The 27123-nt window shown below is 43.0% G+C and overlaps 1 protein-coding gene across 1 annotated transcript in view; it reads left to right on the top strand.

Annotated features, from left to right (window-relative positions):
* Positions 1 to 510: 510 nt before the first annotated feature.
* Positions 511 to 27123, top strand: part of TMEM132D (transmembrane protein 132D) — a 481452-nt gene continuing 454839 nt past the window's right edge. Inside the window, exon 1 of the mRNA XM_042441697.1 lies at positions 511 to 618. Coding sequence (XP_042297631.1) covers positions 534 to 618 — 85 coding nt within the window. The 5' untranslated portion in view covers positions 511 to 533. The remainder of the gene's footprint in view (positions 619 to 27123) is intronic.

Raw genomic sequence — 27123 nt, 5'->3', positions numbered from 1 at the left:
GGCTTTCTCCTCCCTCCCGCTTCCCCAAAACTTGGGGCTGGGGCAGGACCACTTCCAGGGCGGCCTTTCCCTCAGAGGGAGAGAGGGAGAGCTTGGTGTCGACGGCTGTGAGGAGAGAAGGCGAGGGCGGGAGGAGGAAGAAGCAACCCCCGAAGCCGCCGAGGAGCCGCTGAGGAGCCGGCTCGGGCTCAGTTCTTGGGCACGAACGCCCTCCGCCGCCCGCCTCCCCGAAAGGAAGGAAGGCAAAGGCAAACTTTGGCGCCTCTTTCCCCGTTTTCCCTGCGCCTCGGGAGCTGCCAAAGCGTCTCGACCAGGCGCCAAGCCCGAAGTCGTCCTCCCCGAAGCGTGGCCCCTCTTTCTCGGGCCGGCCTTCCTTCTGGAGAGCAGCCTTGGCGCTTCTTGCCAAGGAGGAGGAGAAGGAGGAGAAGGCTTTTGGGGGGGCCAGGGTCGGCTGGCGGGGGTTGGTGGGGGGCTGATCGGGGGCAGGAGGGGGGCAGCGACGTTCCCGGGCTTGCCCAGCTCTCCTTGGCACCATGGGCATCCCTTGGCGGCGGCGGGGCAAGACGGCTCGGCTGGTGGGCCTCCTGCTGGTGCCCCTGGCAGCGGTCTTCTCCAAAGGTAAGAAAGAGGCGCCTGCGTCTCCTTTGGCCGGCTTCAGATGGCAGCTTTGAGGCTGCGTCCACGCTGGAGATGGAACCCGGTTGGGTTAGAATCATCGAATCATAGCTTTGGAAGAGACCGCAAGGGCCATCTAGTCCAGCCCCATTCTGCCATGCAGGAACTCTCCATCAAAGCATCCCTATTGACAGATGGCCATCCAGCCTCTGTTTAAAGACTTCCAAGGAAGGAGACTCCACTACACTCCGAGGAAGGAGTGTGTTCCTCTGTCAAACAGCCCTTACTCTCAGGACATTCCTCCTAATGTTGAGCTGGACTCTCTTTTCCTGGAGCTTGCATCCATTGCTCTTGGTCCTAGTCTCTGGAGCAGCAGAAAACAAGCTATCTTCCTCCTCAATATGCCATCCCTTCAAGTATTTAAACAGGGCTATCATATCACTCCTTAACCTTCTCTTCTCCAGGCTAAACATCCCCAGCTCCCTAAGTCATTCCTCATAGGGTTTCATGATTTACTTCCCCAACAACCGTTTCCAGAATGCCATTGCAATTCAAGTGGCACCAAACCGGCTTCCTTCTTGGATGCCACCTGGGTGCCTTTGTTGTTGGGAACTGCCTTCAAGGCGATCTGTGGTTCTCAGCCTTGGGTCCTTCAGGTACTTGACACTTCAGCTCCCAGAATCCCTGATTCATTTGGAGAAGCCGCCTGGGACTTCCGGGAGCTGAAGTCCAAAAACATTAGGAGAGCCAAAGGTTGAGGACCGCTCAGATTCCTCCAAGACCATCCTCCATCCCTCCAGCACAGTGGTCCTCAAACCGTGTCCTTTCAGAGATTTTGGGACTTCAGCTCCCAGAATCCCAGACTGTTGGGATTGCTTTCTTTAGTTCGTCTCAAAGATGCTGCAAGAGCTCTCTACGTGTGTGAAGTTGAAAGCTTTCACGGCCAGCATCCATACTTGGTTGGTGGGTCTTTTGGCTTATGTGGCTGCGTTGATGAAGAGTTTCTTCCTGACGTTTCGCCAGCATCTGTGGCTGGCATCTTCAGAGAATGCTGGCATGGAAGAGAGTGGGGCGTACTTATATATACTGTGTGACTCTAGGTTCATTCTCTGAAGATGCCAGCAAAACGTCAGGAATAAAGTCTTTTAGAACATGGCCCGAAAACCCTGCAAACAAACTATATTGGCCAACCTGGTTGAGGCTCCTGGGAGCTGAAGTCCAACATCTCTGAAAGGCAACCATTTGGGGACGGCTGATCTGGCATGTGGCCTTCCTATCTTCCCTCCATCTTTCCCAGCATTTTCATCTTTTCCAGCGAGTCGTTCCTTCTCAGGATGTGTCCAAAGTACAGCAGCCTCAGTTTGGACATCTTGGCTTCTTCCAGGGAGGTTTCCGGCTCGCTCCGGTCCAGGACCCATTTATTTGTCCTTTGGGCTCTCCATGGCATCCTCAGCACTCTCCTCCAGCACCACATCTCCAGTCTTAGAATCATGGAATCCTAGAGTTGGAAGAGACTGCAAGGGCCATCCAGTCCAACCCCATTCTGCCATGCAGGAACTCTCAGTCAAAGCATCCCCTGTGACAGTTGGCCATCCAGCCTCTGTTTAAAGACCTCCAAGGAAGGAGACTCCACTACACTCCGAGGGAGTTTGTTCCACTGTCGAACAGCCCTTACTGTCAGGAAGCTCCTCCTAATGTTGAGCTGGAATCCCTTTTCCTGTAGCTTACATCCATGTTCTGGGTCCTGTTCTCTGGAGCAGCAGAAAACAAGCTTGCTCCCTCCTCAATATGACATTCCTTCAAATATTTAAACAGGGCTATCATATCACCTCTTAACCTTCTCTTCTCCAGGTGATTCTTTCTTGATTATCCAGCTCTCACATCCATAGCATGGTAACAGGGAATAGGATGGCTTGTATGAGTCCAACTTTTGGGCTCAGTTGTATGTCTTCTCTGAAGGTGCCAGCCACAGGAAGAAAGGAAGCCAAATAGCCCCCAAACCCCACAAAAAACTCAGTGGTATATTGTTGCATTTTAAAATCTGATTCTAGCTCTTTCCTAGCCATCCTTCCCATTCTTTCCTCCTTTTTTCCTGAGTAGCTGGCTTTGGGAGTTGCAGGGGCCAGCCAGGATGGGATGCCCTGCTTGGTTTGTCCTCCCTCCTTCCTCTTTTTTGGAATTTCTAGTGCCACTATGGGAGATTTCCCCCTTCATTGGGGATCTCATGTGGATTTTATTTGTTAATCTGTAATCCTGGCTAAGGTCTGGTTTGATTCAGTCGGCTGCTCAGAGAAGAAGATTTTAATTTGGAAGGTTGGAGGGAGGGATGCCTAAGGACTCCATTTGAGAGGCTCCACATGGAAATCTGGTTTTCATTGCTTCTCATTGCTCAGGCGTTCCCATTTGCATCAAATGCCGTTCCTTCAAATACCAGCGGTGAACGGGAGCTTCCCCAATCCATCCATATCAGGCATTGGTGGGGAAAAGATTCATTTCTTTTTCTTTTAGTGGCATGTTTTAAAAAACAAAAACATTGGACACCGCCATTGGCATTTCAGCAAGCCAACCAGGTTTTACTATCTGAAGCAGAAGGAAGGTGACAGCTTGCTTGGTTTGTCCTCCCTCCCTTGAAATAATTAATGGTGATAAGGAAGAATACATGATCTACCGATCATTGCTGGCAGGCACTCCAGTTAGAAAACAAAACAAAAGCACACCTTAGCCATGTCAGATCAGAGATGCGCCAGCGAACGTTTTTGAAAAACATGCTAGAAAGAAGGGGCTCCTCTTCTAGTGCTCTGTGAAACTTGGAAGGGGTTAACTTGCCTAAAGAGGTAAGTCCCTCAGTGGCATATAGAATAATGTTGCTTTTTTTTAAAGCTTCTGTTTTTGGATGACCGAAGGCACGTGTTGCAAGATGTTTTGGAAAGGCGGCGGTGGAAGAAAAGCACACGTGCCACACATGAGTGCATGCAGTCTATAGAGAGATCTTGCAGCCCCTTTGAGACTTAACAGAAAGAAAGAACTAAATGCATCTGAGGAAGGAGACTGAAGCCTGGGAAAGCTGATGCTGCCAACTTCTTTCTTTCAGGGAGTCTCAAAGGGGCTACAAGATCTCTGTACCTAGTAGTTTGGGTGTTGGATAATGACTCTGGAGAGGAGGGTTTGATTCCCAGCTCGGCCATATAAACCCACTGGGTGTCCTTTAGGCAAGTCACACTCTCTCAGCCTCAGAGGAAGTATGTAGAGAGATCTTGTAGCCCCTTTGAGACTGACTGAAAAGAAAGAGGTAGGCAGTAGGAGCTTTCCTAGGCTTCAGTCTACTTCCTCAGAAGCTGAGAAAGTAGACTAAAGTCTAGGGAAGCTCCTGCTGCCAACTTCTTTCTTTCTGGGAGTCTCAAAGGGGCTACAAGATCTCTCTACAGACTGATTCTACAGATTCACGCAGCTATGTATTTAAATTCTACGAGAAAGAAAGTTGGCAGGATGAGCTTTTGTAGACTTAAGTCTGCTTCCTCAGATGCATTTGGTGAATACATGCAGTTATTTGAAAGCAAATGTAGACCAAGTGGCTTCGTTGGCGCGTCCTTGCCTTGTGGCTAGTTCTCAGTGAGAAAGATAGTTCTGATTGGTTTTGTTTAGAGTGCTCCACTAAGTAAGCATGCCTCCCTGTCCTGCAGTTGTGTCGTATCATGCCCTGCCTCTTCAAAAGTTTATCAACATCGTTTCTTATGACATCGAAAAGAAGATATTTTCCCTGTGGCTGCTCCAAAGAGATACTTTCGGGATAGGATACATCTGGGAAGAGGAAGCACTGCTTTCAAAGCAACAGGGAGCACTGAGAGATTTTAGAATGAGAGAGAGAGAGAGAGAGAGAGAGAGCTGTAGACACTCCCCAGTTTTACTTTTACTTTTCTCCTTGTGATGTTAAAGAAATAGAAGGTCCTGTGCTTCCCTCCTCATAAGAAATAGTGGTTGCATGTTCTAGCCCAAGCTTTTTGTCTTTACTTCTGTGGCATGCAGTGTAAAACTGTTTGTCTGTCACTGTAAGCCATTTAAGTCACACAGGTTGAAGCTAATGTCTATTTCAACAGCAGGTGGGGTGAGGTATTAGACTCCCCCCCCCAAAAAAATGCATAGTGCGTATGCGCTCTCAAGTCTCCTCTTTGCTTATGGCGACCCCATGAATTTTAGAGGGTTTTGTTAGGCAAGGCATACTCAGAGGTGGTTTTTGCCAGTTCCTCCCTCTGAAATGCATTCTCCCCGTGCGGAAGGGTTCTTGCATCTCCTAAAGAAGTGGCTCAAGGAGAGGACTCTGTGCTTAGCCTTTGTGCTAAATATGCTTGTTTCCTACATGGCAGGGGCATGTGTTGTTGTTGTTGTCTTTATTATGTGTATGCATTCCAGTAATTCTCGATAGCGTTGAAGACTTTGCCACGTGATGACTCTGACTTTGTGTCTCACTCAGATCTGGGCTTAGACTGTTATGGCCAGGGTTGGGGCGCCCCATTTCCTTGAGAGTGATCTCTTGGAGACTATATTCAAGGGGGGAGACTACAACCCAAAATGTAGTTGTCTTTTTGTCTCCCCCTTCTCTTTCTCACTTGCTTTTTCTGCCATCTCTCCTGGCAGAGACCTTTTGAAATGTTGAAATCAAGCCACACTCTGCACATGCCTGAGTTTCTGGTGGGAATGGCTATCCAGTCCATCTATAGGATCCACATTCTTTGCATTGTCAAGTCAGTGTCACCAAGATGGGCTCTGAAGTCAACGTAATGTAGAAAACGGGGCTAAGTTGACCACCTTATTCTGTATATCTTGGGTAGAGAGATCTTGTAGCATGTTTCAGACTCACTGAAAGAAAGAAATTGGCAGCATGAGCTTTCATAGACTAAAATCTACTTCCTCAGATGCATTTGGAAGTAGACTTTAGTCTACAAAAGCTCATGCTGCCAATTTCTATCAGTGAGTCTCAAAGGTGCTACAAGATCTCTCTACAACTGATTCTACAAACTAACACAGCTGTATCTTTGAAATCTGTCTGTGTATCTTGGGGTTACTTCTTCATATCTGTGGTGTAGTGGTGGTAAAGATTTGTTGGGATGTTTCCACTTAGAGCATTGGCCTTGGATGGCTTTGAGGTTGTCACTAGCGGAGGGTTTGTTCACTTGCTTAGATGGTGTAAAAGTGTGTGTATGTGTTGAGACGGGGGTAAATTCTGGGATGGGCAGGTCTCTCAAAGGCTACTGGTAGTCACAGTGGCAAAAGGGAATCTCCATTCCTCAGACTAACATGGCTATGTCATTGAATTCTACCACTCTGGGCCAACCGTTCTGTCCCAGGCTGATCTACAATGACTGATAGAATCATAGAATCCTAGAGTTGGAAGAGACCACAAGGGTCATCCAGTGCAACACCCCTGCCATGCAGGAACTCTCAATCTCTCACCTGACAGATGACCAGATAGCTGTCAGGTCTCCTTTTCTTGCAAAACATTGTAACCAGCCAATTTTCTGTATTTGAAAATGCTATTGTGTTTATCTGAAAGAAACATCCCAGTGCATGGCAGTTTGTTGAAAGTTGAGGACACTGCCTCCAACTTTAGGAGGCAATGTTGTAAAATGGCTCCGTTGTAGGTCTAATTCTGTGTCTGTTCTGCAACAAATCATGACTATGAAGTACTGAAATGCACAACTTGGCTGGATTAGGGTTTAAAAAATGTGCTTGTCACTTGCTATCCATGTGTATGTGTGCCCCCTCCCCCATTACAAAGAAATGTGAAGTGGTGAAAATGTACATTTTAGTTTGTTAATGCACTTTTTAGAAGGGCCAAGGGCTGGTTACATAGTGATGGTCCATGTCCTTTGTGCCTTCTCAAAATGTGGTGTTCTTTTTTACTTACAAAAGCATGTGTAGAAGAGTATATAGTGCATTTTGGGCTAGCATGGATTGTGTTGTATAATGGGTGCCAATTTCCTTTTTACCAGGTCTGTTGTGCCTGTACGCTTTTGCAGATGCCACAATACAAAATGCTTAATTGTAAAAGCTGTAAGAGCTTTCTGCATACACTTAGCAGTAACCTTGAAAATAACCGTGGTCTTTTGCAAAATGACAAGGAAGGAGGTGTCGCTGGAGAAAAATGATGTTTGGTTTAGCAATTGCATGTGAGGAAGAGAGTGTGTGAAGCCAAAATTTGTGATTGTGGAGTACATATCTGGAAAGGCTAACAGCAGAGGTAATTTTGAATTCTTTTTAGAATACTTTGCTTTTGTTGCCACCGAACAAATGAAGATTGCCACATTGCCAGCAGATCTATCTAGGGAGGGGAAGGTAGTTTCATTGAACTAAGCAGTCTTGATGAAAATAGCATTTTTTGCACTGGTCAAAACTTGTTGAAAGAAAATGTGCACCTTGACTCACATTTGTGAGTCTAGCAGGATGTTCCCAAGAAATAAAGTGCACATGAAACAATGCGCACACTTTACATTTTTCTGAATGACTAAAATGTGTGTGGTTTTAAAGTAGTACTGTAAACAGAACCACATTTTAGTCAACTGGGAAAAGTTGAGTAAGGTGAATTGTGCAAATTAGGAAAAGTGTGTAAATGGTTCAATACATTTCAGTGTGGGAAGAAAACAAAGAATCTTGAAAGTCAGTACAAAAAAGGAAAAGGAAGAAAATGCATTTGGAAAGGCTCAATGAAGTTGAGTCTTAGAGACCTTCACATCCTTAGATCTAGCATAGATAAAGGAATGTCCTTCAGACAATGCAGACGGAATTTATGGAGCACATAAAAACCCAATGGGTGACTTTGAGCAAGTCACAGTCTCTCAGCCTCAGCGGTTCAGATGGCAATGGCAAACCCCCTTTCAAGGAACGTACCAAAAACACCCTATGATAGGTTTGCCTTAGGGTTTCCCCAAGTCAAAAATGGTTTGGAGGTACACAGCAACAAACAAGAACTGCCAGTGTGGCAGTACAGTATGCAGAGATCTTGGAGCACCCTTGAGACTAACTGAAATAGTCTCAAAGGTGCTACTAGACCTCTCCACATACTAAATCTACAGACTAACATGGCTATATCTTTGAATTTTGCCAGTGTGGCAGGATTTGCTGAGAACAAGTGCGAGGAACCTTTTTAGCCAAAGAGCCGCATTGGTTTTAGGCAAGCATGTTGGCTGGGTGGGCCCACAGTGACAGATTTATCCTGCTCCTGAGTAATTTGTAGTTTAGGCCCTCAGATTGTTTACAATAGGCTTCCCATACTACCCAATTGGCCGGGTTTCCCCTGGTGTCTGTTTGAATCAACATCTTAAGCTCTCACCCTTCAGGATAATGTGACATACAGTCAGCTATGCCGGCTAGGGCTGCTGGGAGTTATAGCCCAAGAGCATCTGGAAGGCTATATGATTTCTACCCCTGCTTTAGAATGATGGGGAGGGGGACAAACAGACAAATATTTCAGTTACACAGAATGACAGATACAAGGTAGAGCATGGTCAGATAAACTTAGACCAGGGGTGGCCCGGATGTAGCACATTCATAGAAGCATAGAGCTGGAAGAGACCACAAAGGCCATCCAGTCCAACCCCCTGCCATGCAGGTATCAAAGCACCCTTGGCAGATGATCATCCAGCCTCTGTTTAGAACCTTCCAAAGCAGGAGACTCCACTCCGAGGCAGATCATTTCATTGCCAAACAACTCTGATCAGCGAAAAGTTCTTTCTAACAGAAGCTTCCATCCCTAGATGGAATCTCTTTTCCTTTAGTTTGGATCCATTCTTCCATGTCCTTGTCTCTGAAGCTGCAGAAAACAAGCATGATCCTTTTTCCACATTCCTCAATATTTTAAACATGACTATGGGGTCATCTCTTAAGTTTCTCTTCCCCCCCAGGCATAAAACCCAACACCAGCCCCTAAGCTGCTTCTCAAAGGAGCAGAATGGAGTGGTACTATTACTTTCCTTGTCGAGACACTATCCCCTATTGATGCATCCCTAGGGTGTGCATGTGGCTTTCTTAGCTCCACGTCACATTGCTGACTCATTTCAGTCAGCTTGTCATTTACTAAGACCGCATAGATGATCGTTTTTTGTCATCACTGCTGGTCAAGCCAGTGTCACCCCCGATATCTCTCCGTTTCATTTTTACAGCCTAACTGTAGTATCCTAACATTTCCTCTCTATTCATTTTGTTAGCTTTGGTCCAGCGTTCTAATCTGTTAAGTCATTTTGATTCTGATCCTGTCCGCTATGGGATTTGTCAAGATTAAGTCCTGGCATGACTTGTTTTTGAGAAACCGATGTTGATTTTCAGTGATCATGGCATTCCTTTCGAAGGGGGTCTACAGACTGTCTCGTTTCATGATCTTCTCTAGATCTTTCCTGTTATTAAATCATTCACTGGGTTGATAATTAACTAGGGGGGTGGCCCTTGGTATCCATATGGGACCTGTTCTGATACCCCTATGGAGGGCAAAGAATCAGGACCTCAAGTCCGTCCGGTTTCTAACAAGCGCATGTGCCCATTGCAAATGCTGGGGCTTGCCTTACTGCAGAGGCTCAAATCCACAGATGGCAAGCCTGCAGTTGGTGTGGGTGGGCTAGGTTTGGGCCCCTCTTTTTTCCCCTTTATGGAGATGGGGACAACATTGCCCTCTTCAGTCTGCTGAGATTCCTCCCGTTCTCCAGGGTCCCCTTCCTTCCCCCCTTTTTTGAGATGGGGATATTCTTGGTGCATTTCAGAATATGAGCAGTTGCACCCTCCTCCCATCGGCTGGGACTTCTCCGGCCTCTACAGGAATTCTCAAGTTTGTTGCCAGTGGTCTGAGATTAACTTCTGCCAGTTCTCTCAATACTCTGCATGTTTCCACGGACTAACATGGGCATTTTAGACATTGTGCCATTCTTGGTGCGTTTTCAGGAATATGAGCTGTGGTCAATTTTTTTGGCTCATGGCATACAGATAACCTGGAGGACTACAGATTTATTTCAGTCCCAGATTTCATATGGAATCTTTACTTGTTCTGGGGGTGAGTAAATCTCCACTCAAACATCTTATACAGGATCATTCAGGTTTAGAATTTGGGCGCATCAGTGGTTAAAAAAAAAAAGGAAAGAAATGAAATGAAAGCTCATTTAGAAAATCAAAGGCCTGTTACAGACTGCCAAAATAAAGCTGCTGCTTCGGGTCTCTTTTGAGGTATGCTGTTTTAAAATGATGCATGCATCCTAAGATCCGGAAGCCTGCAGCAAAAAGCTTGCACGTTCCGGTGCTTAGAATGGAGTGTGGCTTTTGGCGCGAACCTCCCGTACTCATAGGACCCATGCCATCATTTAAACCCATCTACATCCCAAGAGACCCGAACAGCTTTATTTTGCAGTCTATAAAGAGGCCAAAGATGTAGTCAGCGCAGACTTAAGTTGTCAGGACTGAAGCCTAAAGGTTTACACAACATAATTAAAGCACATAGCAATTCTGACTTTGAGTGAGCTGACACCCCCATTTGCCCATATACCCAAACACTTTCAGCATTACTTCATTCCCTGGTCATCCATCCTTCCACCCTGTTCCAGCTGTTCCAGGAATGGCCATGAATTCCACAAATCTACTCCACCACATCGCTTGTTACCATCCCAAGGATATACAGCCACACCATCATATTTTGACGTGCATCCCATCATCCATACTTCATTAATTCAGCATTAAATACAACAAGCAGAAAGCATATTGCTATCGTACATGGAAGAAAGTGAGGGACTTTGGATTTTGACACCAACGGTAGATTCTATGCCTCACGCATCACTAAACCGAAAATGGAACATTGCTTGTAAAAGCAATTTGTCTTTTTACAATTTTAAAAATAATAATTGTTTTATGTGTCCGTGTTCAAATAACTGATTTGTTACCATGTTTTTTCCTTCACTTTCTTCTTTAAAACAACCCTTTGATTTGTATACAGTGGATGAAATGTGGAAAATTTCCTTCAAAATCCCCCCTGAAAACCTACTCTAGCAGCAAGTAACGTTACAGCATTTGCTTCCATTCAAGATGTGAACCCTCGATTTTCTGATTGAAAGGAGCTCTCAAGTGCATCCCTTCCTAAAATAAACTCACACCTTGGGTAATGCCTTAACTCTTGAGGAGAACCAACCAAATAATTGACCCCCACTGACATTCACTCCACCTATTGTTTTTTACCCAATTAAAGGCGGTCCCTGAATGAATGTTAACAGTTCTGTTCTTTTACACATTACATACTTTCAGTTTTGTTCTCATGAGCTCCCAAAGTATTATCTTGCTAGGTCTATACACTACTTTATCAGCTTTCAGAGTAAAGGTGCCCTGATTGTGATGCCCACTAGATGACTTATCCTGATTGTTGTATTACTTTCTTCTTCTGTATATTTCGAAAATGAAATTTGAGATCAATGTTCTTTATTTTCTGAATTTGGGGAGAGCCCTGGAGAAGAGACGTTTAAGAGATGATATGAAAGCCCCTGTTTAGTGTTTGAGGGGTTCATCGATGATGTCAGCAGCTTGTTTTTCTCTGCCCGAGAAGAACTCGAGCACGGGACAGCTACAGAGAGAGATTCACTAAATAGGAGGAACTCCTGATATAAGACTGTTCCAATGTTTTGGAACACAGTCTTTCCCCTCGAGATGTGGAGCTCCTCTTGGAGCTTTTTAGAGAAACTGATGCCATTTGTTGGGAGTTGCTTTGACGTGAGGTCCAATGGCAGGGGGTTGATTGAATGGCCCGTGTGGTCCTCTTCCAACTCTATGATCACTGACATTTAACAGTGCGAATATTACATGCTTAAAATAATTTTTTTAATCTCCTCTGTTTTTTAAAGATGAAAATATGTGCTGCTTCCGTTAAAATGTCTCTACATATTGCTTGAAGCTGATTCAGACTTGCCTTTCGATAATAGGCTTTCTGTCTTAGACTTTACCCCACGGCTTCTTTGTAAACTGCATTAACCAGAAAAAGAAGTGGCTTAGCCATGCTCTTGCACACTGCCACTCCATCCCTCCCCCAACTCATCCCTTTGTGATGGGGGGAAATTGTCAGTATTGTGGCAAGTGTGAACATTGGCCCCGGGTAGGGTTGCCATACCCGGCGGCCCCTGCCAATCACGGTTTTGGGGGCCCCTGCCCGGTCCCGATCTGGTTTGTTGGCCCCCACCCCTGCCTTGTTTCCCGGTTGGGGGGCCCGCTCCGGCCATGCCGCTGCGGCTAATGCGGCGCTGCGGCGCCAACACCCTCTCCACCTCTCCTCTCCTCCGCTCCGCCTTCCTCTCTTCCTCACACAGAAGTGCCCGCCGCCAACCCCGCGCCCCCACTGTGAGGGCTTGCGCGCCACCCAGCCTCATCGGGGCCATGACAGCGCGTCCCGCCCCATTCCCTCCGCGCAGACGCGCCTGCCTGCTTCCCTCCACAGCGCGCGCACCAGCCATAAGGAGAGGGGTGGAAGAGAGGGGGAGGAGAGGGTAAGGCCGAGTAAGGGTGCCTAGGCCGCGTAATTGGGCCCGGATGAGGAGGAGGAGATAAGGAAAGCCCCCGATCAGTGGCCATTAGGTCTGCCTTGGTATTTGGGTTTTTTAAATTATTTAAAATATAAATACTTTTTTATTTAATTTTTTTTTTTTTATTAATTTTATATTCTGTTTTTATTTTTTTTATTAATTTTTATTATTGCTTGTTTGTTTTATTTATTATTTTTTATTATTGCTTGTTTTTATTTTATTATTTTTATTTATTGCTTTTTGTTTTATTTATTATTTTTTATTGTCTTGTTTTTATTTTATTTTATTATTTTTTATTGTCTTTTTTGTTTTTATTTTCATATTTTGATTGCTTTTTTTATTTATATCATAATTTATTATGCTTGTTTTTGTTTCATTTCATTATTTGATTATTGCTTGTTTTATTTTTTTTATTACTTTTTATTATTGTTGCTTTTTTTTCTTTTTACATTAATTTTTATTATCACATATATACTATCCACCCCCTGCCTTTGTTTTTTATTTCTTTTTTTCATTACTTTTTTCTTATTACATATATGCAAGTTGCATTTTTTGTTATTATGGTGCTTTTCAATGCTAACAGTCTGCCTTTCTTGGCCAATTAATGGTGGTGATGAGATGATGATGAGTGATGGTGGTGGTGGTGGTGGTGGTGATTATTATATCAACAAGCTCTGGGCACGCCCATGTACTTGCTGTGTTTTACAAACTCTTCGCGCATGAAAAAGCCCAGTCCTTGCCCAAGTACAACACGTCGGAGAATACAGTTGAACCCGAGGGCAAGTCCATTTCTGCCATCTGTCTAGGAATAATGCCAAAATGTCCTCCATTTTGATCATGCCTAAAAACATGCATTTATATTAACATTAAAAAAACCCCTCAATTTTTTGCACGTCCTCCATTTTTATAAAAATGTGTCCTACATTTGAAAATGTTGCCCTACATTTGTCCTACATTTGTCCCGGTTTGGAGGTCCTCACTTATGGCAACCCTAGTCCTGGGGCAGATGTGCCCCATGTGGGATTCTTCTGCACGATCCCATTCTCACAACAGTCACACTATTAAAAATAAAACAGGAGCAGAGAATGAATGAAAGACTCGGATTGGATGTTATACAGTGACTTATTGAAATTAGAAAATGGAGAATACAAAATTAAGTCAATGGAGGAGCTAGTGGAGGAGGGTCTGAACTGTAATTGGTTTTTATATATGCAGATTGTAGAGAGATATAAATTAGACTCAAATCTTTCAAATCGAAAAAGAAGAAATGGAATTGGGAAAATTTGTGATTAGCGATACAGACCATAAAATATCTAAACTATATAAATAAACTACTATTGGCGTTAGACATGGAGGATGAAACGGTAAAACAATTTATGATCTCCTGGGCTCAAGATCTAGGAAAATCAATATATTTAGAAGAATGGGAAAAGAACTGGAAAAATAGACTAAAATACACCCTATGTGCAGACATTAAGGAAAATTACTACAAAATACAGTATAGGTGGTATCGCACGCCTGAAAAGCTATGTAAAATATACAAGAATGGATATAACAAGTGTTGGAACTGTAAGGGAAAAGCTGGAACATTTCTACATATGTGGTGGGAATGTAAAAGGGCAAAGACCTTCTGGAAGCAAATCCATCAGGAAATAGAAACAATGTTAAATATTACACTTAAATTTGACAAAACTGTGTATCTACTTGGAATGACAGAACAAAAGGATTTAGAAAAGCAACATGGTAGAATAATTTTCTATATGTTCGTTGCTTCCAGAATGGTCTATGTGAAAAAATGGATATGTAAAGAACCTCCACTGGTAAAAGAATGGTCCTGTAAATTATACGATATGGCAATTTCTGACAATCCGACATATCTTTTAAGAGACGGGAGAGAAAATGATCTTGTAATACAGTGGGAACCAATTATAAAATATATAGAGGGAAAATTGAGAACGTGATAATGATGTAAATACATAGCTTGTAATAAATGTGGGAGTATTTAAAAATAATAATACGTTTGATAAAAGGTGAAGGGGATAAAAGGAAGTGAAATGTGTAGTAAAATAAATGAAGATTAGTGTGGATGCCACACTGTAATGAGGGGCTGATTCCTCCCTTAATTAATTGTGAAAAATATAATAATTGTATAAAGGGATAGGGAGGAAGAGAAGATAGTACTTACTGTAGTTAAGAAATAGTTATGAAATATTAAGAAATATTATTATTATTAACTATTAACTATTAAGAATAGTTAGAAAATATTATGATAATGGTGTTGAGGCGAAGGTAGAAGGTAATTAAGTGAAAGTCAACAAAATGCAAATAATCTTTAGTTTAAAGGACGGGAAGGTGTTTTTTTTAAAAATTGTTAATGTTTTAAGAGTTGATGAAGGTAAAGTGTATGATGAAGAATGAAGAATGATTTACCAAAGCGACAGGGATGAAGGGGGGGGGGGGGGGTTCGGGGGGTCCTGACCCCCCCCTCCATTAGAAAAATGAATGGTGTGTGCTGCTGCGCCGCCGCACTCTAGCCCCATTATAATGGTGGCACTTAGTCTGGACCCCCCCCTTCCTAAAATCCTAGCTACGTCCCTGAAAGCGAGGATGTGAGGATATATGTTTATATTTGTCTTTGTATGTTATGTTTTTAAGCAATAAAATTTTGTTTAATAAAAATAAATTAAAAAATAAAAAATTAAACAGGAGCATACTGCTTCTAAGGTAATCGCCATTGCACCGCCTCTCATTTGCGCAACCAGGGCTGCTGCCCCCATCATGCTCCTTCCTGACTCTCCCTTAACCCCATCTCCCTGCCTTATGAGCTACCCAGCATCCCTTTAGGGATTTTATAACACTCCCTTTTCTTTTGAAGACGTCAAAATTAAAAAAAAGAAAGAAAAGACATAGGTACTAAAAGTAATCTGGAATAGCGAGGGGGCGAGGAGGGGACACTGACAGAGATTATGGTTGCATCTGAACTGCAGAAATAATGCAGTTAGACTCTGCGTTAACTGCCGTGACTCAGTGCTATGGAATTCTGGGATATGTAGTTTTGTGAGATATTTAACCTTTTCTCTGTCAGAGCTTTGGGGCCCGAGATGGATAAAAATCTATATGGTTTGGAATTAGAATTTGAAACCCAACACTTGGGCTAGATCAGTTTGCATCTAGACCTTTGAACGGTCAGGCTTGACAAAAGCATGAAGAAGGAGAGGGGGCCCAAGACCTAATCTGACACAGTCAATTTTTTAGATTGCAACTCTCATAGTCCATTATCATTGGCTATACTTCTGGGCATTATGGGAGTTGCAGCCCAAGACATCTGGTAAGTGTAAGGTTGCTCATGTTTCATTGCCTACCAACATCATCTTTCTCTTGGGTTGACTGGTATAGTGAAGGGGGACAGGTTTGTCTAGTTCACATTTGAAGGTGAATTTACCTAATTTTGCATACTAGGGCCAAGATAAGTAAAGAAAACCAAACTCGCTCTTGTTGGCACCATTACTGACTCTCTTGTGTGTGTTAAGTGGTAGCAATGCCAGTTAATCCATTTCAGTTCCAGATTGTAACGCAATAAAATGTGGAAAAGTGAAAGAGAGAGTATGTGCATGTGAGAGAGAAAGAGAGAAACTGTTTCTGCAAGACACTTTATGAACTGACATGGAACTATCCTTTAACTTTCAGACTTCCCAAATTTTGCAATTGATTTTTCCAGGTACAAAAATGGATCCAAAATGTGTGTGTCAAGGAAATGTGTACACAAAAATGTATATGTTAGCAAAGATAATTTATTAATTGTATTAGATTAGGGAAACTGCAAAAGAAATCAGTATATTAGGCAAAATTGCTTTATCTATTTTATTCATTTATTCATTTAAATCCTGACTTTCTCCCGATAATGGGATCCAAGATAGTTAACACCTTATTTAAAAACAATGCAGATTAAAAACTATACAAAAGCATCAATAGAAACAGATATATGTTACTTTCAAAAACAATTAAACAATACAAACGTATAATATTAAATGTTAAAAACTTTAAAATGCATGAAAAGACTACATACAAACCTTAAAAACAGCCCTGCAAAGCTGATCCTAGTCAGTTTCTAAAAGCCTGATGCCATAAGAATGTTTTAACTTTGCTGGCACACCAGAAATGCAGATCAACTTCCATGTGAACTTTAACATTCTTGATGTTTCCAATGAACCAATTAATATAATCATCATTTGTATACTTTAGGCCCCATATTTGGCCAGTTTCTGAACTGTGAAATACACAGTTTGGATATTCGCATTGTTTATTGCAGCCACCGGTTAAAAATTTTGCTATAAGAGAAAGGAACAAACACATCACATGCTTAGTAAAACATTGGGCTTTTCCACTTTTCATAATCCCAATTTGCATTGAAATTGATAAAAACAAATCAGGTTATTCTTTCATAAGTGAAGGAAGATGGAACTCTGAAGCCCACAACAGAATGTTCTGGCTTGGACTCCTGTTAAGGGTAGGATGCAATCCCAATTATAAATTCAGAGTAAAATCAATTAATGTTCTGCTGCTGTGCTGTTTTATTTGCTAAGTAATGCAATTTGGTTTTCCAATATTTTCCCCTACATTTCTCCTTTCTTCTTTTCTGTCTCTCTGTCTTAGTTAGTGGATGTTGGCAGTTTCTTTGGTATCAGCCAGTATTGTTTAATATACTATTAACAAGAGTGCTATTGGATTTTGTTTTAAAAAAATCAGTATTATTAAAAGAGAATTTAAAGCAAATCTCTCTCTGTTTGTATTTATATACACACAGAGAGAATCTTATTGTGTATGAATGCACACATTGCACTCTCATTCAGATTGTCTGATGGTATCTGGAAGCCAAGGGTGGCAGCTGTTACCCCGTCCCAAGATACAGCAAAATGGCTGCCAATTGATTGAGCATTGAGAATTCATTGCTGCTTAGTTTTTATAATAAAGTGTTGCTAAATCACTGTTTTCTTCTCCCGTCCGTCTGTCTAATATAGCTTTCTGCATTATTAATGGCAATTGAGGAGACCAAGTGGGTTTTTAAAAAGAGTTTTGCAGTACCTGACTAGAGTTAATTATCACAAGTGGAGGGTAAAAAACAATGCCATGTCACCAAATAGGTTTTTAACTTCTTTCTGAAAGGAAATTACTGTGTTGTACTGTCTTGTGGCCTCTACATAGAATCCTGGAGTTGGAAGAGACTGCAAGGACCATCCAGTCCAACCCCATTCTGCCATGCAGGCAATCTCAATCACAGCATCCCCAATAGATGGCCATCCAGCCTCTGTTTGAAGACCTCTAAGGAAGGAGACTCCACTACACTCCGAGGAAGGAGTGTGTTCCACTGTTGAACAGCCCTTACTGTCACAAAGTTCTTCCTAATGTTGAAGTGGAATCTCTCTTTCTGCAGTTTGTATCCATTGTTCTGGGTCCTGTTTTTGGAGCAGCAGAAAACAAGCTTGCTCCCTCCTCAATATGACATCCCTGCAATTATTTAAACAGGGCTATCATATCACCTCTTAACCTTCTTTTCTTCAGGCTAAACAAGCCCAGTTCCCAAAGTCATTCCTCATAGGGCGTGGTTTCCAGGCCTTTCACCATTTTAGTCGCCCTCCTTTGGACACACTCCAGTTTCTCAACATCTTTTTTGAATTGTGGTGCCCAGACAATGCCCTCTAACCAAGATCATTTAACAGAATCATAGGTTGGAAGGGCCATCTAATCCAACCTGGTCCATGTAGGACAGACCATTGAAATCCTCCTGATAGTCATACAGCCTCGTCTTAAAGACTTGCAGTGTAGGAGAGACCTCTGTCCTCTGAGCAGTCTGTTCCACTGTTGAAACTCTTACAGTTCTTCCTAATGTTTAGGTGGAATCTTGGACTGCCTGAACTTGATGTCTCCTGGAATACCTGAATGGATTTGGGGTGAGGCCCTAACTGGTTCGCGACCCAGGAGTCTGCCACTGACCAGTCTGCCCTATCTGTGTAAATGCTGTAGTGGAGAACCCTAAGCAACATGAGGCCTAGTGACTTGTCATGACTCAGGTGAGATTTGAATTCAGGCTTCAAAATTTCATGCAAAGAGAAAAGGCAATCGGGGTAGCTTCAAATGAAGGCAAATAAATTCACCCCTACAGCTTTGCAGTATGTTTCCGAGCCATCAGATAATCTATTGAAAGCAGATTCATTGTGGAAGGCTGAGGCTGATAGAAAGGGAACTGTGAAACTCAAGATGCCAATAAGGAAGGGGTGGTGGTGAAGAGTGAGTAAAATAAATATGCTTCTTTCCAAAGTCATTATCACACCATTATAGTGATTTACTGTTCTTCAAATGCAAAGAACAATGAAAAGGCAAGACAAAGGAAGCAGTTGACTCCCAGTACTGTATTTTTCTTCTTAAGCTATAGCAACTGGGGAAATATAGCTTGGCTTTTTCCACAGACAGCGGGAAGCCAAGACAGCAGGATCTTAAAAGCTATCTGAGGACAAGTTTATGGGTGGGGGGGGGGGGGGAGGAAAGAGGACGATAACAGCATGAAGTCAATGTTTAGGCAAGAAAACCCCTACACTGCAAGCCATATTTAGCAATCTATCAATTAAACAAAGGGAACACTTAAAAAAAATTAAACACAAGCCATAATCCCAGCCTGTGCATTTATTTTTCACTCTAAAATTAATAGACACAAGCAACCATAGTGTAGGGAGGACTCTCATGGGTTGTGTAATCCAACCGCCTGCTCATTGTAGGCTTTACGCAGCATCCCTAGCAGGTAGCTGCCCAGACTCTTTATAGAAGAGAGAAGGAGGAGGAAACCTCACCACCTCTCTAGGCGATTCATTCCATTACTGAACTGCTCTTACCATCAAGAAGTTTCTTCTAATACTCAATTGAAATGTACCCTTCTGTAACGTAAAACCATTAGACTTGGTCCCACCCTCTGGGGCAGCAGAGAACAAATCTGTACCCTCCTTTCGGTGACAACCCTTGAATTAAAGAGTGCCGTTAGTCTTCTCTTCACCAAGCTGAACATGACCAGCACCTTCAACATTTCCTCAGATGTTTTGTTTTGTTCTCCATACCTCTTATCACCCTCATTGCCATTGTCTGAACCAATGTGTCTATATCTTTCTTAAAATGAGGAAACCAGAACTGAACACAGTACTCTAGCTGATAGAATGGCTCCATTTTGACACCACTTTAGCTACCATAGGTACCAGGGCTGTCTGACAGAGAAGGCTAAATGTCTCATGACACTACAGTTCCCAGAATTCTATAGTACTGAGCCATTGCAGTTAAAGTGGTGTCAAACTGGATTATTTCTGCCATGCAGATGCAACCAGTGGGATTATTGCTTCCCTCAACCTGGACACTATTCTTGTATCAATGCAAGCTAAAATAGCATTCATCTTTTTCTCTGCAGCATCATACTGTTGGCTCACACTCAACAATAATCCCAAGAGCTTTTTGCATGTAGTATTGTTCCCATCCTATGGAATAGGAAGATTGCGATTGGAAAGAGACTGACAGACAGCGGAGCTGTTGTAAAAGTGAGCCATGTGCTCTTTTATTTAACCAACTGTAGCTTTTTGGACCAGCTGAAATTTCCAAACATTTGTCAAAGGCAGCACCATGTAAAGCACCATATTAAAATAAGCAAGCTTATTTTCTGCTGCTTTAGAGACTAGGACTCGGAGCAATGAATTCAAGCTATAGGAGAAGAGTTTCCATCTAAACAGGAAGAAATCCCTCATGGTAAGAGCTGTTTGACAGTGGAATACACTGCCTTAGGGTGTGGTGTTGTCTTCTTTGGAGCTTTTTAAACAGAAGTTGGAGGCCCCATCGGTCAGGAGTGCTTTGATGGTGTTGTCTTGCATGGCAGGGGGGACTGGATGACCATTGTGGTCTCTTCCAGCTCTATGATTCTCTAGGACGATTAACCCATGTAGCTGCATGGGAGGGCTGGCCTTGCCAAGAAACTGTCTTCAGCCATACTGATATGTGTAAAACATGCAGGGGTAGCTATGTTGGCCATTTAGCGAATTCAAACAAAAATCCACCAAACAGTGGGCCTGAACAGACAGGACAAAATAAAGCTGCTTCGGGTCACTTTGGAGGTATGCTGTTTAAATGACATATGCCTCTTAGGCCAGAAGCTGCACCAAAGCTGTGTTCTAGTCCTTAGGAATGGACTGTGGCTTTGGCATGGCTTCCTGCCTCTTACAACGCATGCAGCGTTTAAATAGCATGCCTCCAAAGTTTCCCGAAGCAGCTTTATTTTGGCCTGTATGTTTGGGCCCAGTGATACCTTTATTGGCCAACCGAAATGCATAATATACCTGTTGCAAGCTTTCAAAGCTCCATGGGCTTCTTCATCAGGCAAGATGTTATAAACCAAACAGGAGAAAAATTAGAGATGTTAGTAAGATACCTGTTGTTTCTGTCCTTAGTTAAGATGGTATGGGGTGTCTTTTGCAGGCTGGCTCCTCCTCCTCCTGGCCATGTGGCAATTGGGAGATTTTCAAATTCCAGGAAATTTACTGACCATTTGCATCTCAACAAGGACTCCCCTCTTCAATCCAAGATGTCTCCATTCCTGTGAGGCCACAGGGTATGTGATATGTGTGAAGTTAGTATCAGAAAATGATTAAATGCAACTTTTGAAATTCAGGATAAGTTATATGTTAGAAGTAATCGTGGAACATTTGTTGGGAAGCTGAAGGCAGGATATCATCATATTATGAATAAAAATGAATGTCTTTAGAAAATGTGGAGTGTGCTTCCCTCTTATTTCCTTCTCTTATACACCTGAGATTCTAAAGCTCAGTTTTCTGACAGAGCGAAGATGTGTTTTCTGGGAAGGCTATTCCTTTCCTAAAATTAATTATTGGCTAGGGCTGTATCAGCCAGCACCAGGAATTGCATCTTGGTTTTGGCCTCATTTACTTACATATCCTAAGACAAGAATAACAGTATTAAAATAAAGATGTCACCAACTGAGAAGTTCAGCTAAAAATAATCCACCATTCAGCTGCCTCCAATAAATTACCTGAACAAATAGCAAAGAAGTGATTGGGAGAGGGACCCAAAGGGAAATCCTTAAAGATATCTTTATCTTTGTCTCACTCCTCCTCTGTGATACTACATATGGCTGCCCCATTAAAGAAACCCTGCTGGTTGTTAATGTCTTTTTATTAATAATGCAGCCAACCTTTTTACTTGAGACAGTTGGGGTTTTTGGCAGGCTGCCATTATCCACAAACTCTTTAGGCTTTCTGCTCAAGATACATATTTTTTGAAACCACCTGGAGCTGGTAGAAATAGTGAGGAGGCCAACATTTTTAGAGTTGGAGTTAACAAACTAACAAAGAGCCCATACAGACAGGCCAAAATAAAGCTGCTTCGGGTCACTTTGGAGGTATGCTGTTTAAATGCCTAAGAGGCCAGAAGCTGCGCCAAAGCCATGCTCCAGTCCTAGCGCAGTTTTGACGCAGTTTCTGGCCACTTAAGATGTGTGTGTCATTTAAACAGCATACCTCCAAAGTGACCCAAAGCAGCTTTATTTTGGCCTATCTGTACGGGCCCAAAGTAACCTGTAATGGTTTTCAAAGACATAAGTATGTTAGTCTGTTATACCATAAAAACTTAAAGGGAATGGTGGTGGGGGAGGAAACTAGAAGCTCTTTTAAGACTATGGGCCAGTCTACATTGGCTCTCTTAATCCTAAGTATCATGGTCCAGAGCTACCCTGGTTTGACATGATACAGGCCAAATGTGTCCAGATAGTCCGCTAGGTGACACAGCACTGTCCACTGACCCATTTCCATTGGTAGAAGAATGGAAGGGGACACATCCCATGTACTATAATGATGGTCCAAAAATTCTTATCGTTTATTTCTTGAAAAGTCCAACGTGTTTTGGCCTTATCACCAATTGGCCTTCCTAAAGCACATTTATTGTATTTGTGGTATTGAGAAAACACATAAATTCACCTCTAAAAACATAATTTCTTCAAAATTAAATAGCATCTATTATACATATAAACATATCTGTTATCTTGGAGTTGCAGTCTGCACTCTCAGAGTGGACCCTTTGAGCATTAGAAGGAAGGAAATAGAACTACTGAATAATTTTTAAGAAATTATGTTTTTAGACGTGACTTATGTGTTGTCTCAATACCACAAGTATAATAAAACTGCTTTCATTTATTTTATAGAAGGCCAGTTGGTGACAAGGCTGAAACGCTTTGGACTTTTTAAGAAATAAAAGTTTTTGGACTGTCGCATAGCTTGTGGGACTTTGTCTCCTTTTATTCTTCTATTGTGAATATGCACTATCCAGATTTTCCTTCTGTTCCATTTCCTTCTACTGTACCGCCTTGCTGGCAAAGCAGGTCCCTGTAAGAGCCTGACCATCGCTATTGCTTCTATTGAGGTCAGAATGGTGTGCCCCACTAAAGAGGGAGTTGCTCTACTCCTTCCTCATTGATAGCACAGGTACCTCCTTCTGACCTCAGGAGAAGTAACAGCATTGGCCAGACTCTCACAGGGAGCTGGTGAGGTGGTGGCAGTGACTCAGAAGCACAGGGTAAGGGAGATGATGCTGTGCTTGCTGTCTGGATAACTGGATTGAGCTATTCAGACAGCCGAAGCCAGGGGTGTCACTAGGAGTGTGTAGGGAATGTGGACTGCACCAGGTGACACCAATCTGAGGGCCACCAAGCTGGTCTCAGTCGCAGTGGAAGAAGTGCAGAAAAGGAGGTGAAGTAAGGCTGAGCCTGGTTGGTGATAGTGGGAATGCTGAAAGAGGCAGTAGATGGAGGGGAATCACCAACTTTGAGAGAAGAAAGGAGGAAGGCAGGGGTCCCCCTTCTGTCACCAACCTAGGCCCACCTCAGCTCACCACCTCTTGCTGGGGTGGTGGCAGTGGCGATGATGATGCAGCAGATAGGGGCGAGTCCTGCCTTCCTCCTTTCCTCTCTCAGAGATGGAGACATATCCTCTTTTGAGGATTGGTCCCCAGGGCTGCTGGAGAGGTGCAGCCAAGGGCTCCTAGTGCTACACTTGAAACACGCAATGGAGACACACAATGGCTGGGCCATGCAGCAGAGTGGGTGGGCAGGTAGAGAGGGTGGTGACATCCAGGTTCCAGCGGAGGCCTCATGAGTTTCTCTGGCTCAGGAGCAGTCAGACATCATCCTCATTCTCATCGTCATCATCATCATTCTCCTCCTCTGCAGCACTGATGGGGGGCTGCCAGTGCTCCTGGATCCCATGCACAGAGAAGCAACATGGCACTTCAGTTGCTGCACTAAGGGAATAATTGGACCAATGAGCCCAGGTCCATGCTGGTTGCACAATTATCTCACTTCCTGCAGCTTCTCAATCACTGTTGACACCCTGCATACTAGGATGTCATACAGAAGTCCTCCAAGGTCCATAGGTCTAGGCATAACCCCCTTTGATCCTAAGAGCCATGTCAGAAGTCTGACTTGAAGCCATTTGAGGTGTTTGCTGATCCACCAAGGTTACCCAAAGAAGTCACCAAGGTTACCCAAAGAAGTCACCACCATCACTAGCTGTAGTGGGTTCCTCCTGTCATCTCAGTGTGGCTGGGCCCCTTTTGAAGGTAGGGAAGTCTCAAGCAGAGCCAAAATTTAGTTAGTGACCTTCATCTTCCTCTAAGCACTTTCCCCAAGGTTTTCTCTAAGGCTTCAAACCTGGCCAAAATGGCTACCAAGGTACCACCCTCCCCTTCAACCTCAGATGAGGATCCCTCCAGAAGCAGATGCTTCAGTGCTTGCCTCTTTGCTGGATCCTTTCTGTCTGATGCACCACCACCTTTCTTGGGCCCCTATCAGCCACCACATTCCTAGTCCAACACTCAAACCAAAATGTACTACAAGCCACCAATCCCTGCACTAAACCGAGGCCTGACAATGAAAACTGAACTGCTGAAACCTGTATCTGATTCCTTTCATGCAGTTCAACCAGGCTGAGCCAAAGAGGGAGAGGAGGGAACATCAGGAACTTATAAATCCTTCCAACCTTCCATTGTGATGCAGAGCATTGTCAAATGTTTACAGTGGCCTCTTGTCCAATGAAAGCCAGCACAAACGTCTCCTGACCCATAATGGTGTCAGGTGCAGGATGGGAGGTGAAGTCTGTAACAAAAGGGTACATCTGGGGAACTCGGGAGCAACAGCTAGAGGACTAATATTGCCACCCCATTCAGTATCTGTTGCCAGAGACAGTTGCTTCAGCTAGATTTGGAAAGTTACTTTTGATAAGTGTGAATATGTTGAAGCCATTGTGAGCAGGGATAGCTGACTAGCTTTAGCATATCATTCTGTCTCCTTACATTAGCGCAGATGCAAACCCCTTCAATGAAGATATTAGAATATTGGTGGCTGGCCTATTAGGCAGAGGAAAACCAGTGGCAAATCCTAAAGTATGTGGTGGCGGTGGAGGAACTGTGGCAGATCTGGGGGCAATTCTGTTCCCCAGGATATTCTAGGGGCCTCATGGACTGCTACCAGAAATGTCCAAACAGACAAACCAAATCCAATGACGACAATGACAACAAAAAAAGCCCATTTCTGATTTTGAGAAACTTTTGTTTGAAATGTCAAAGTAATGGATATGTTTGATTTGGAGAAGAGATGATTGAAAAGTGAATTGATGACTGAAAATATCTGAAGAATGTCACATAGAAGATGGAGCAAGCTTGTTTTCTGCTCCTCCAGGATTCAGTCGATCAAAAGAAAAGAGAGTCCATCTAAACATCAGCAAGAATGTCTTTCGTGTAAGAGCTGTGATACTGGAATGGATTCCCTCCGAGTGTGGTGGACTCTGCTTCATTGGAGTTCTTAAAACAGAGATTGGGTGGACAGCTTTCAGGAATTCTTTAGTTGAGTATTCCTGCATGGCAGGGGATTGGACTAGGTCAGTGGTCCCCAAACTGTGGCCTTTGAGAGCTTTTGGACTTCAGCTCCCAGAAGCCTCAGCCATGTTGGCTAATAGTCTTGGGTTCTGGGGTCTGAAGACCAAAATCCCTTAAAGAGCACAGTTTGGGGACCACTTGACTAGGAGATGTGACTCTGGAGATCAGGGTTCAATTCTCCACTTGACCATGGAAAACCACCGGGTGACATTGGGCAAGACACATTCCCAACCCCAGAAAATCCCTTCATAGGTTCACTTTAGGGTCACCCAAAGTTGGAAACAGCTTGACTGGGAACTTCAGATTGTGCTCCATTACAGAAATGCAAATGACAGTTTCTCGGCACAATATTCCAGGACCCTTAACTCTCCAGCCATGTGTTCTGGCCATTCCTAGACAGGAATGAGATTAAGAAGCAGAAGTACAGTGTGCTCAGCTCATGGAATAAATACATCCAGCGATGGCTGGTGGGAGTTGGGGAAGTCATGAACCCACTCTAAGGGCCTGTACAGACAAGTCAAAATAAAGGTGCTTCGGGCCACTTTGGAGGTATGCTGTTTAAATGATGCATGCATCTTAAGAGTCTGGAAGCCGTGCCAAAGCCACACTCCAGTCCTTAGTTGCAGTCCATATAGCAAAGGAGTTCTGCAGTTTATTGTATCCTCTGCTACAAAATTAGGTTCAGCACCTTGGACAGATCCTTTAAAGTTCGGACTAAAGCACACAGCTGATTCACTCTCTCGCTGGCATGGGAGCCATTGCTATGGCTATAAATGATTTCACACTTTCATGTTGGCCTATGGAAATTATTCCTTGTTATTCCAAAAGAAGGCAGATCTGTGTGCCAGAATAAGATGGAAGATTGTGCTACGATGAGATGAGGAGAAAGGGCTGTAATTTATGCATTTACATCCTTTGTATGCCATCCAATGTCCACTTGCCATTTAACAAGAAACATTTCGGAATATCATAATAATAAATGAAAAAATTATTTGTATTTTCACGCCTCTCCCAGATGGATCGAAGCGGGATTACAGTTGAGCAACAACAACAGTATACAAGAATAAAAAATACAATATTCGTTGTTAAGAACAGTTTAAAAACAATACAACATCCTAAATATAAGAGTGGGGTGAAGTCCTTACAAGAGATTAGGTGGGTAGGCTTGCCGGAAGAGATCTGTCTTAACTGCATACATGGAACAAATAGTACAGAGTTAAAACAAGCATAGAACAAACTAAACAAAAAAAGTTTAAAACTAGCCACTGTATAGTTTTAGCCAAGTATATATATATTTTAAAAAAATCTTTATTAATATATACATTAAAATACAGCTTTTTCCTTGTGTTCTTTCATTATTCTCTTTACCTTCCCTCCCCTTCCCTCCCTACCGCTTACATTGTTAACTCATATATTCGTAACTTCCTTTACAGCATTTACTCATATATTCATCTCCACCTCGCTATTCTATATACGTTTCCATACTCTATTCTTCTTCATTCGTAAGAAATGAATTTAGCCAAGTCTAAATTGAGGTGAGCCAGCCCCGGGAATGGCATGGGCTGTGTGTGTATGTGTGCATCCAGAATGATTGAAAAGTCCAGTGTTTGTTCTTTCGGATTTTATACTGGGTTAACATAAACTGACCTGGGAGGTGGGTATAAAAAGTCTTGGATTGTACAAGGAGTTGACAAAACATATTCTGGAATAAATAGACTGTTTATGTGTCTCCAAAATAAAATTTGAAAGAGCAGGAACAAAATCTGGTCTTTTTAATCAGGCTGGATTTGTCTTGGAGTCCCGGTTCTGAAAAATTGGTATTTTTAAATGTTAAATAGTGCAGGGTGGGTGTGTACCTGCAACCTTTTAAAAGGGTAAATTGATACTGTGAAGTCAAAGGCTTTCAAGGCCAGCATCCATAGTTTTTTGAGGGTTTTTTGGGCTCTGTGGCCATGTTCTACAAGAGTTTTTTCCTGACATTTCACCAGCATCTGTGGCTGGCATCTCTGAAGATGCC

This window comes from Sceloporus undulatus, chromosome 10 (genome assembly GCF_019175285.1).
Source record: "Sceloporus undulatus isolate JIND9_A2432 ecotype Alabama chromosome 10, SceUnd_v1.1, whole genome shotgun sequence".
Classification (NCBI taxonomy): Eukaryota; Metazoa; Chordata; class Lepidosauria; order Squamata; family Phrynosomatidae; genus Sceloporus; species Sceloporus undulatus.
The sequence above is the reverse complement of the archived record's forward strand: the minus strand, read 5'-3'. Positions and strand labels throughout refer to the sequence as shown.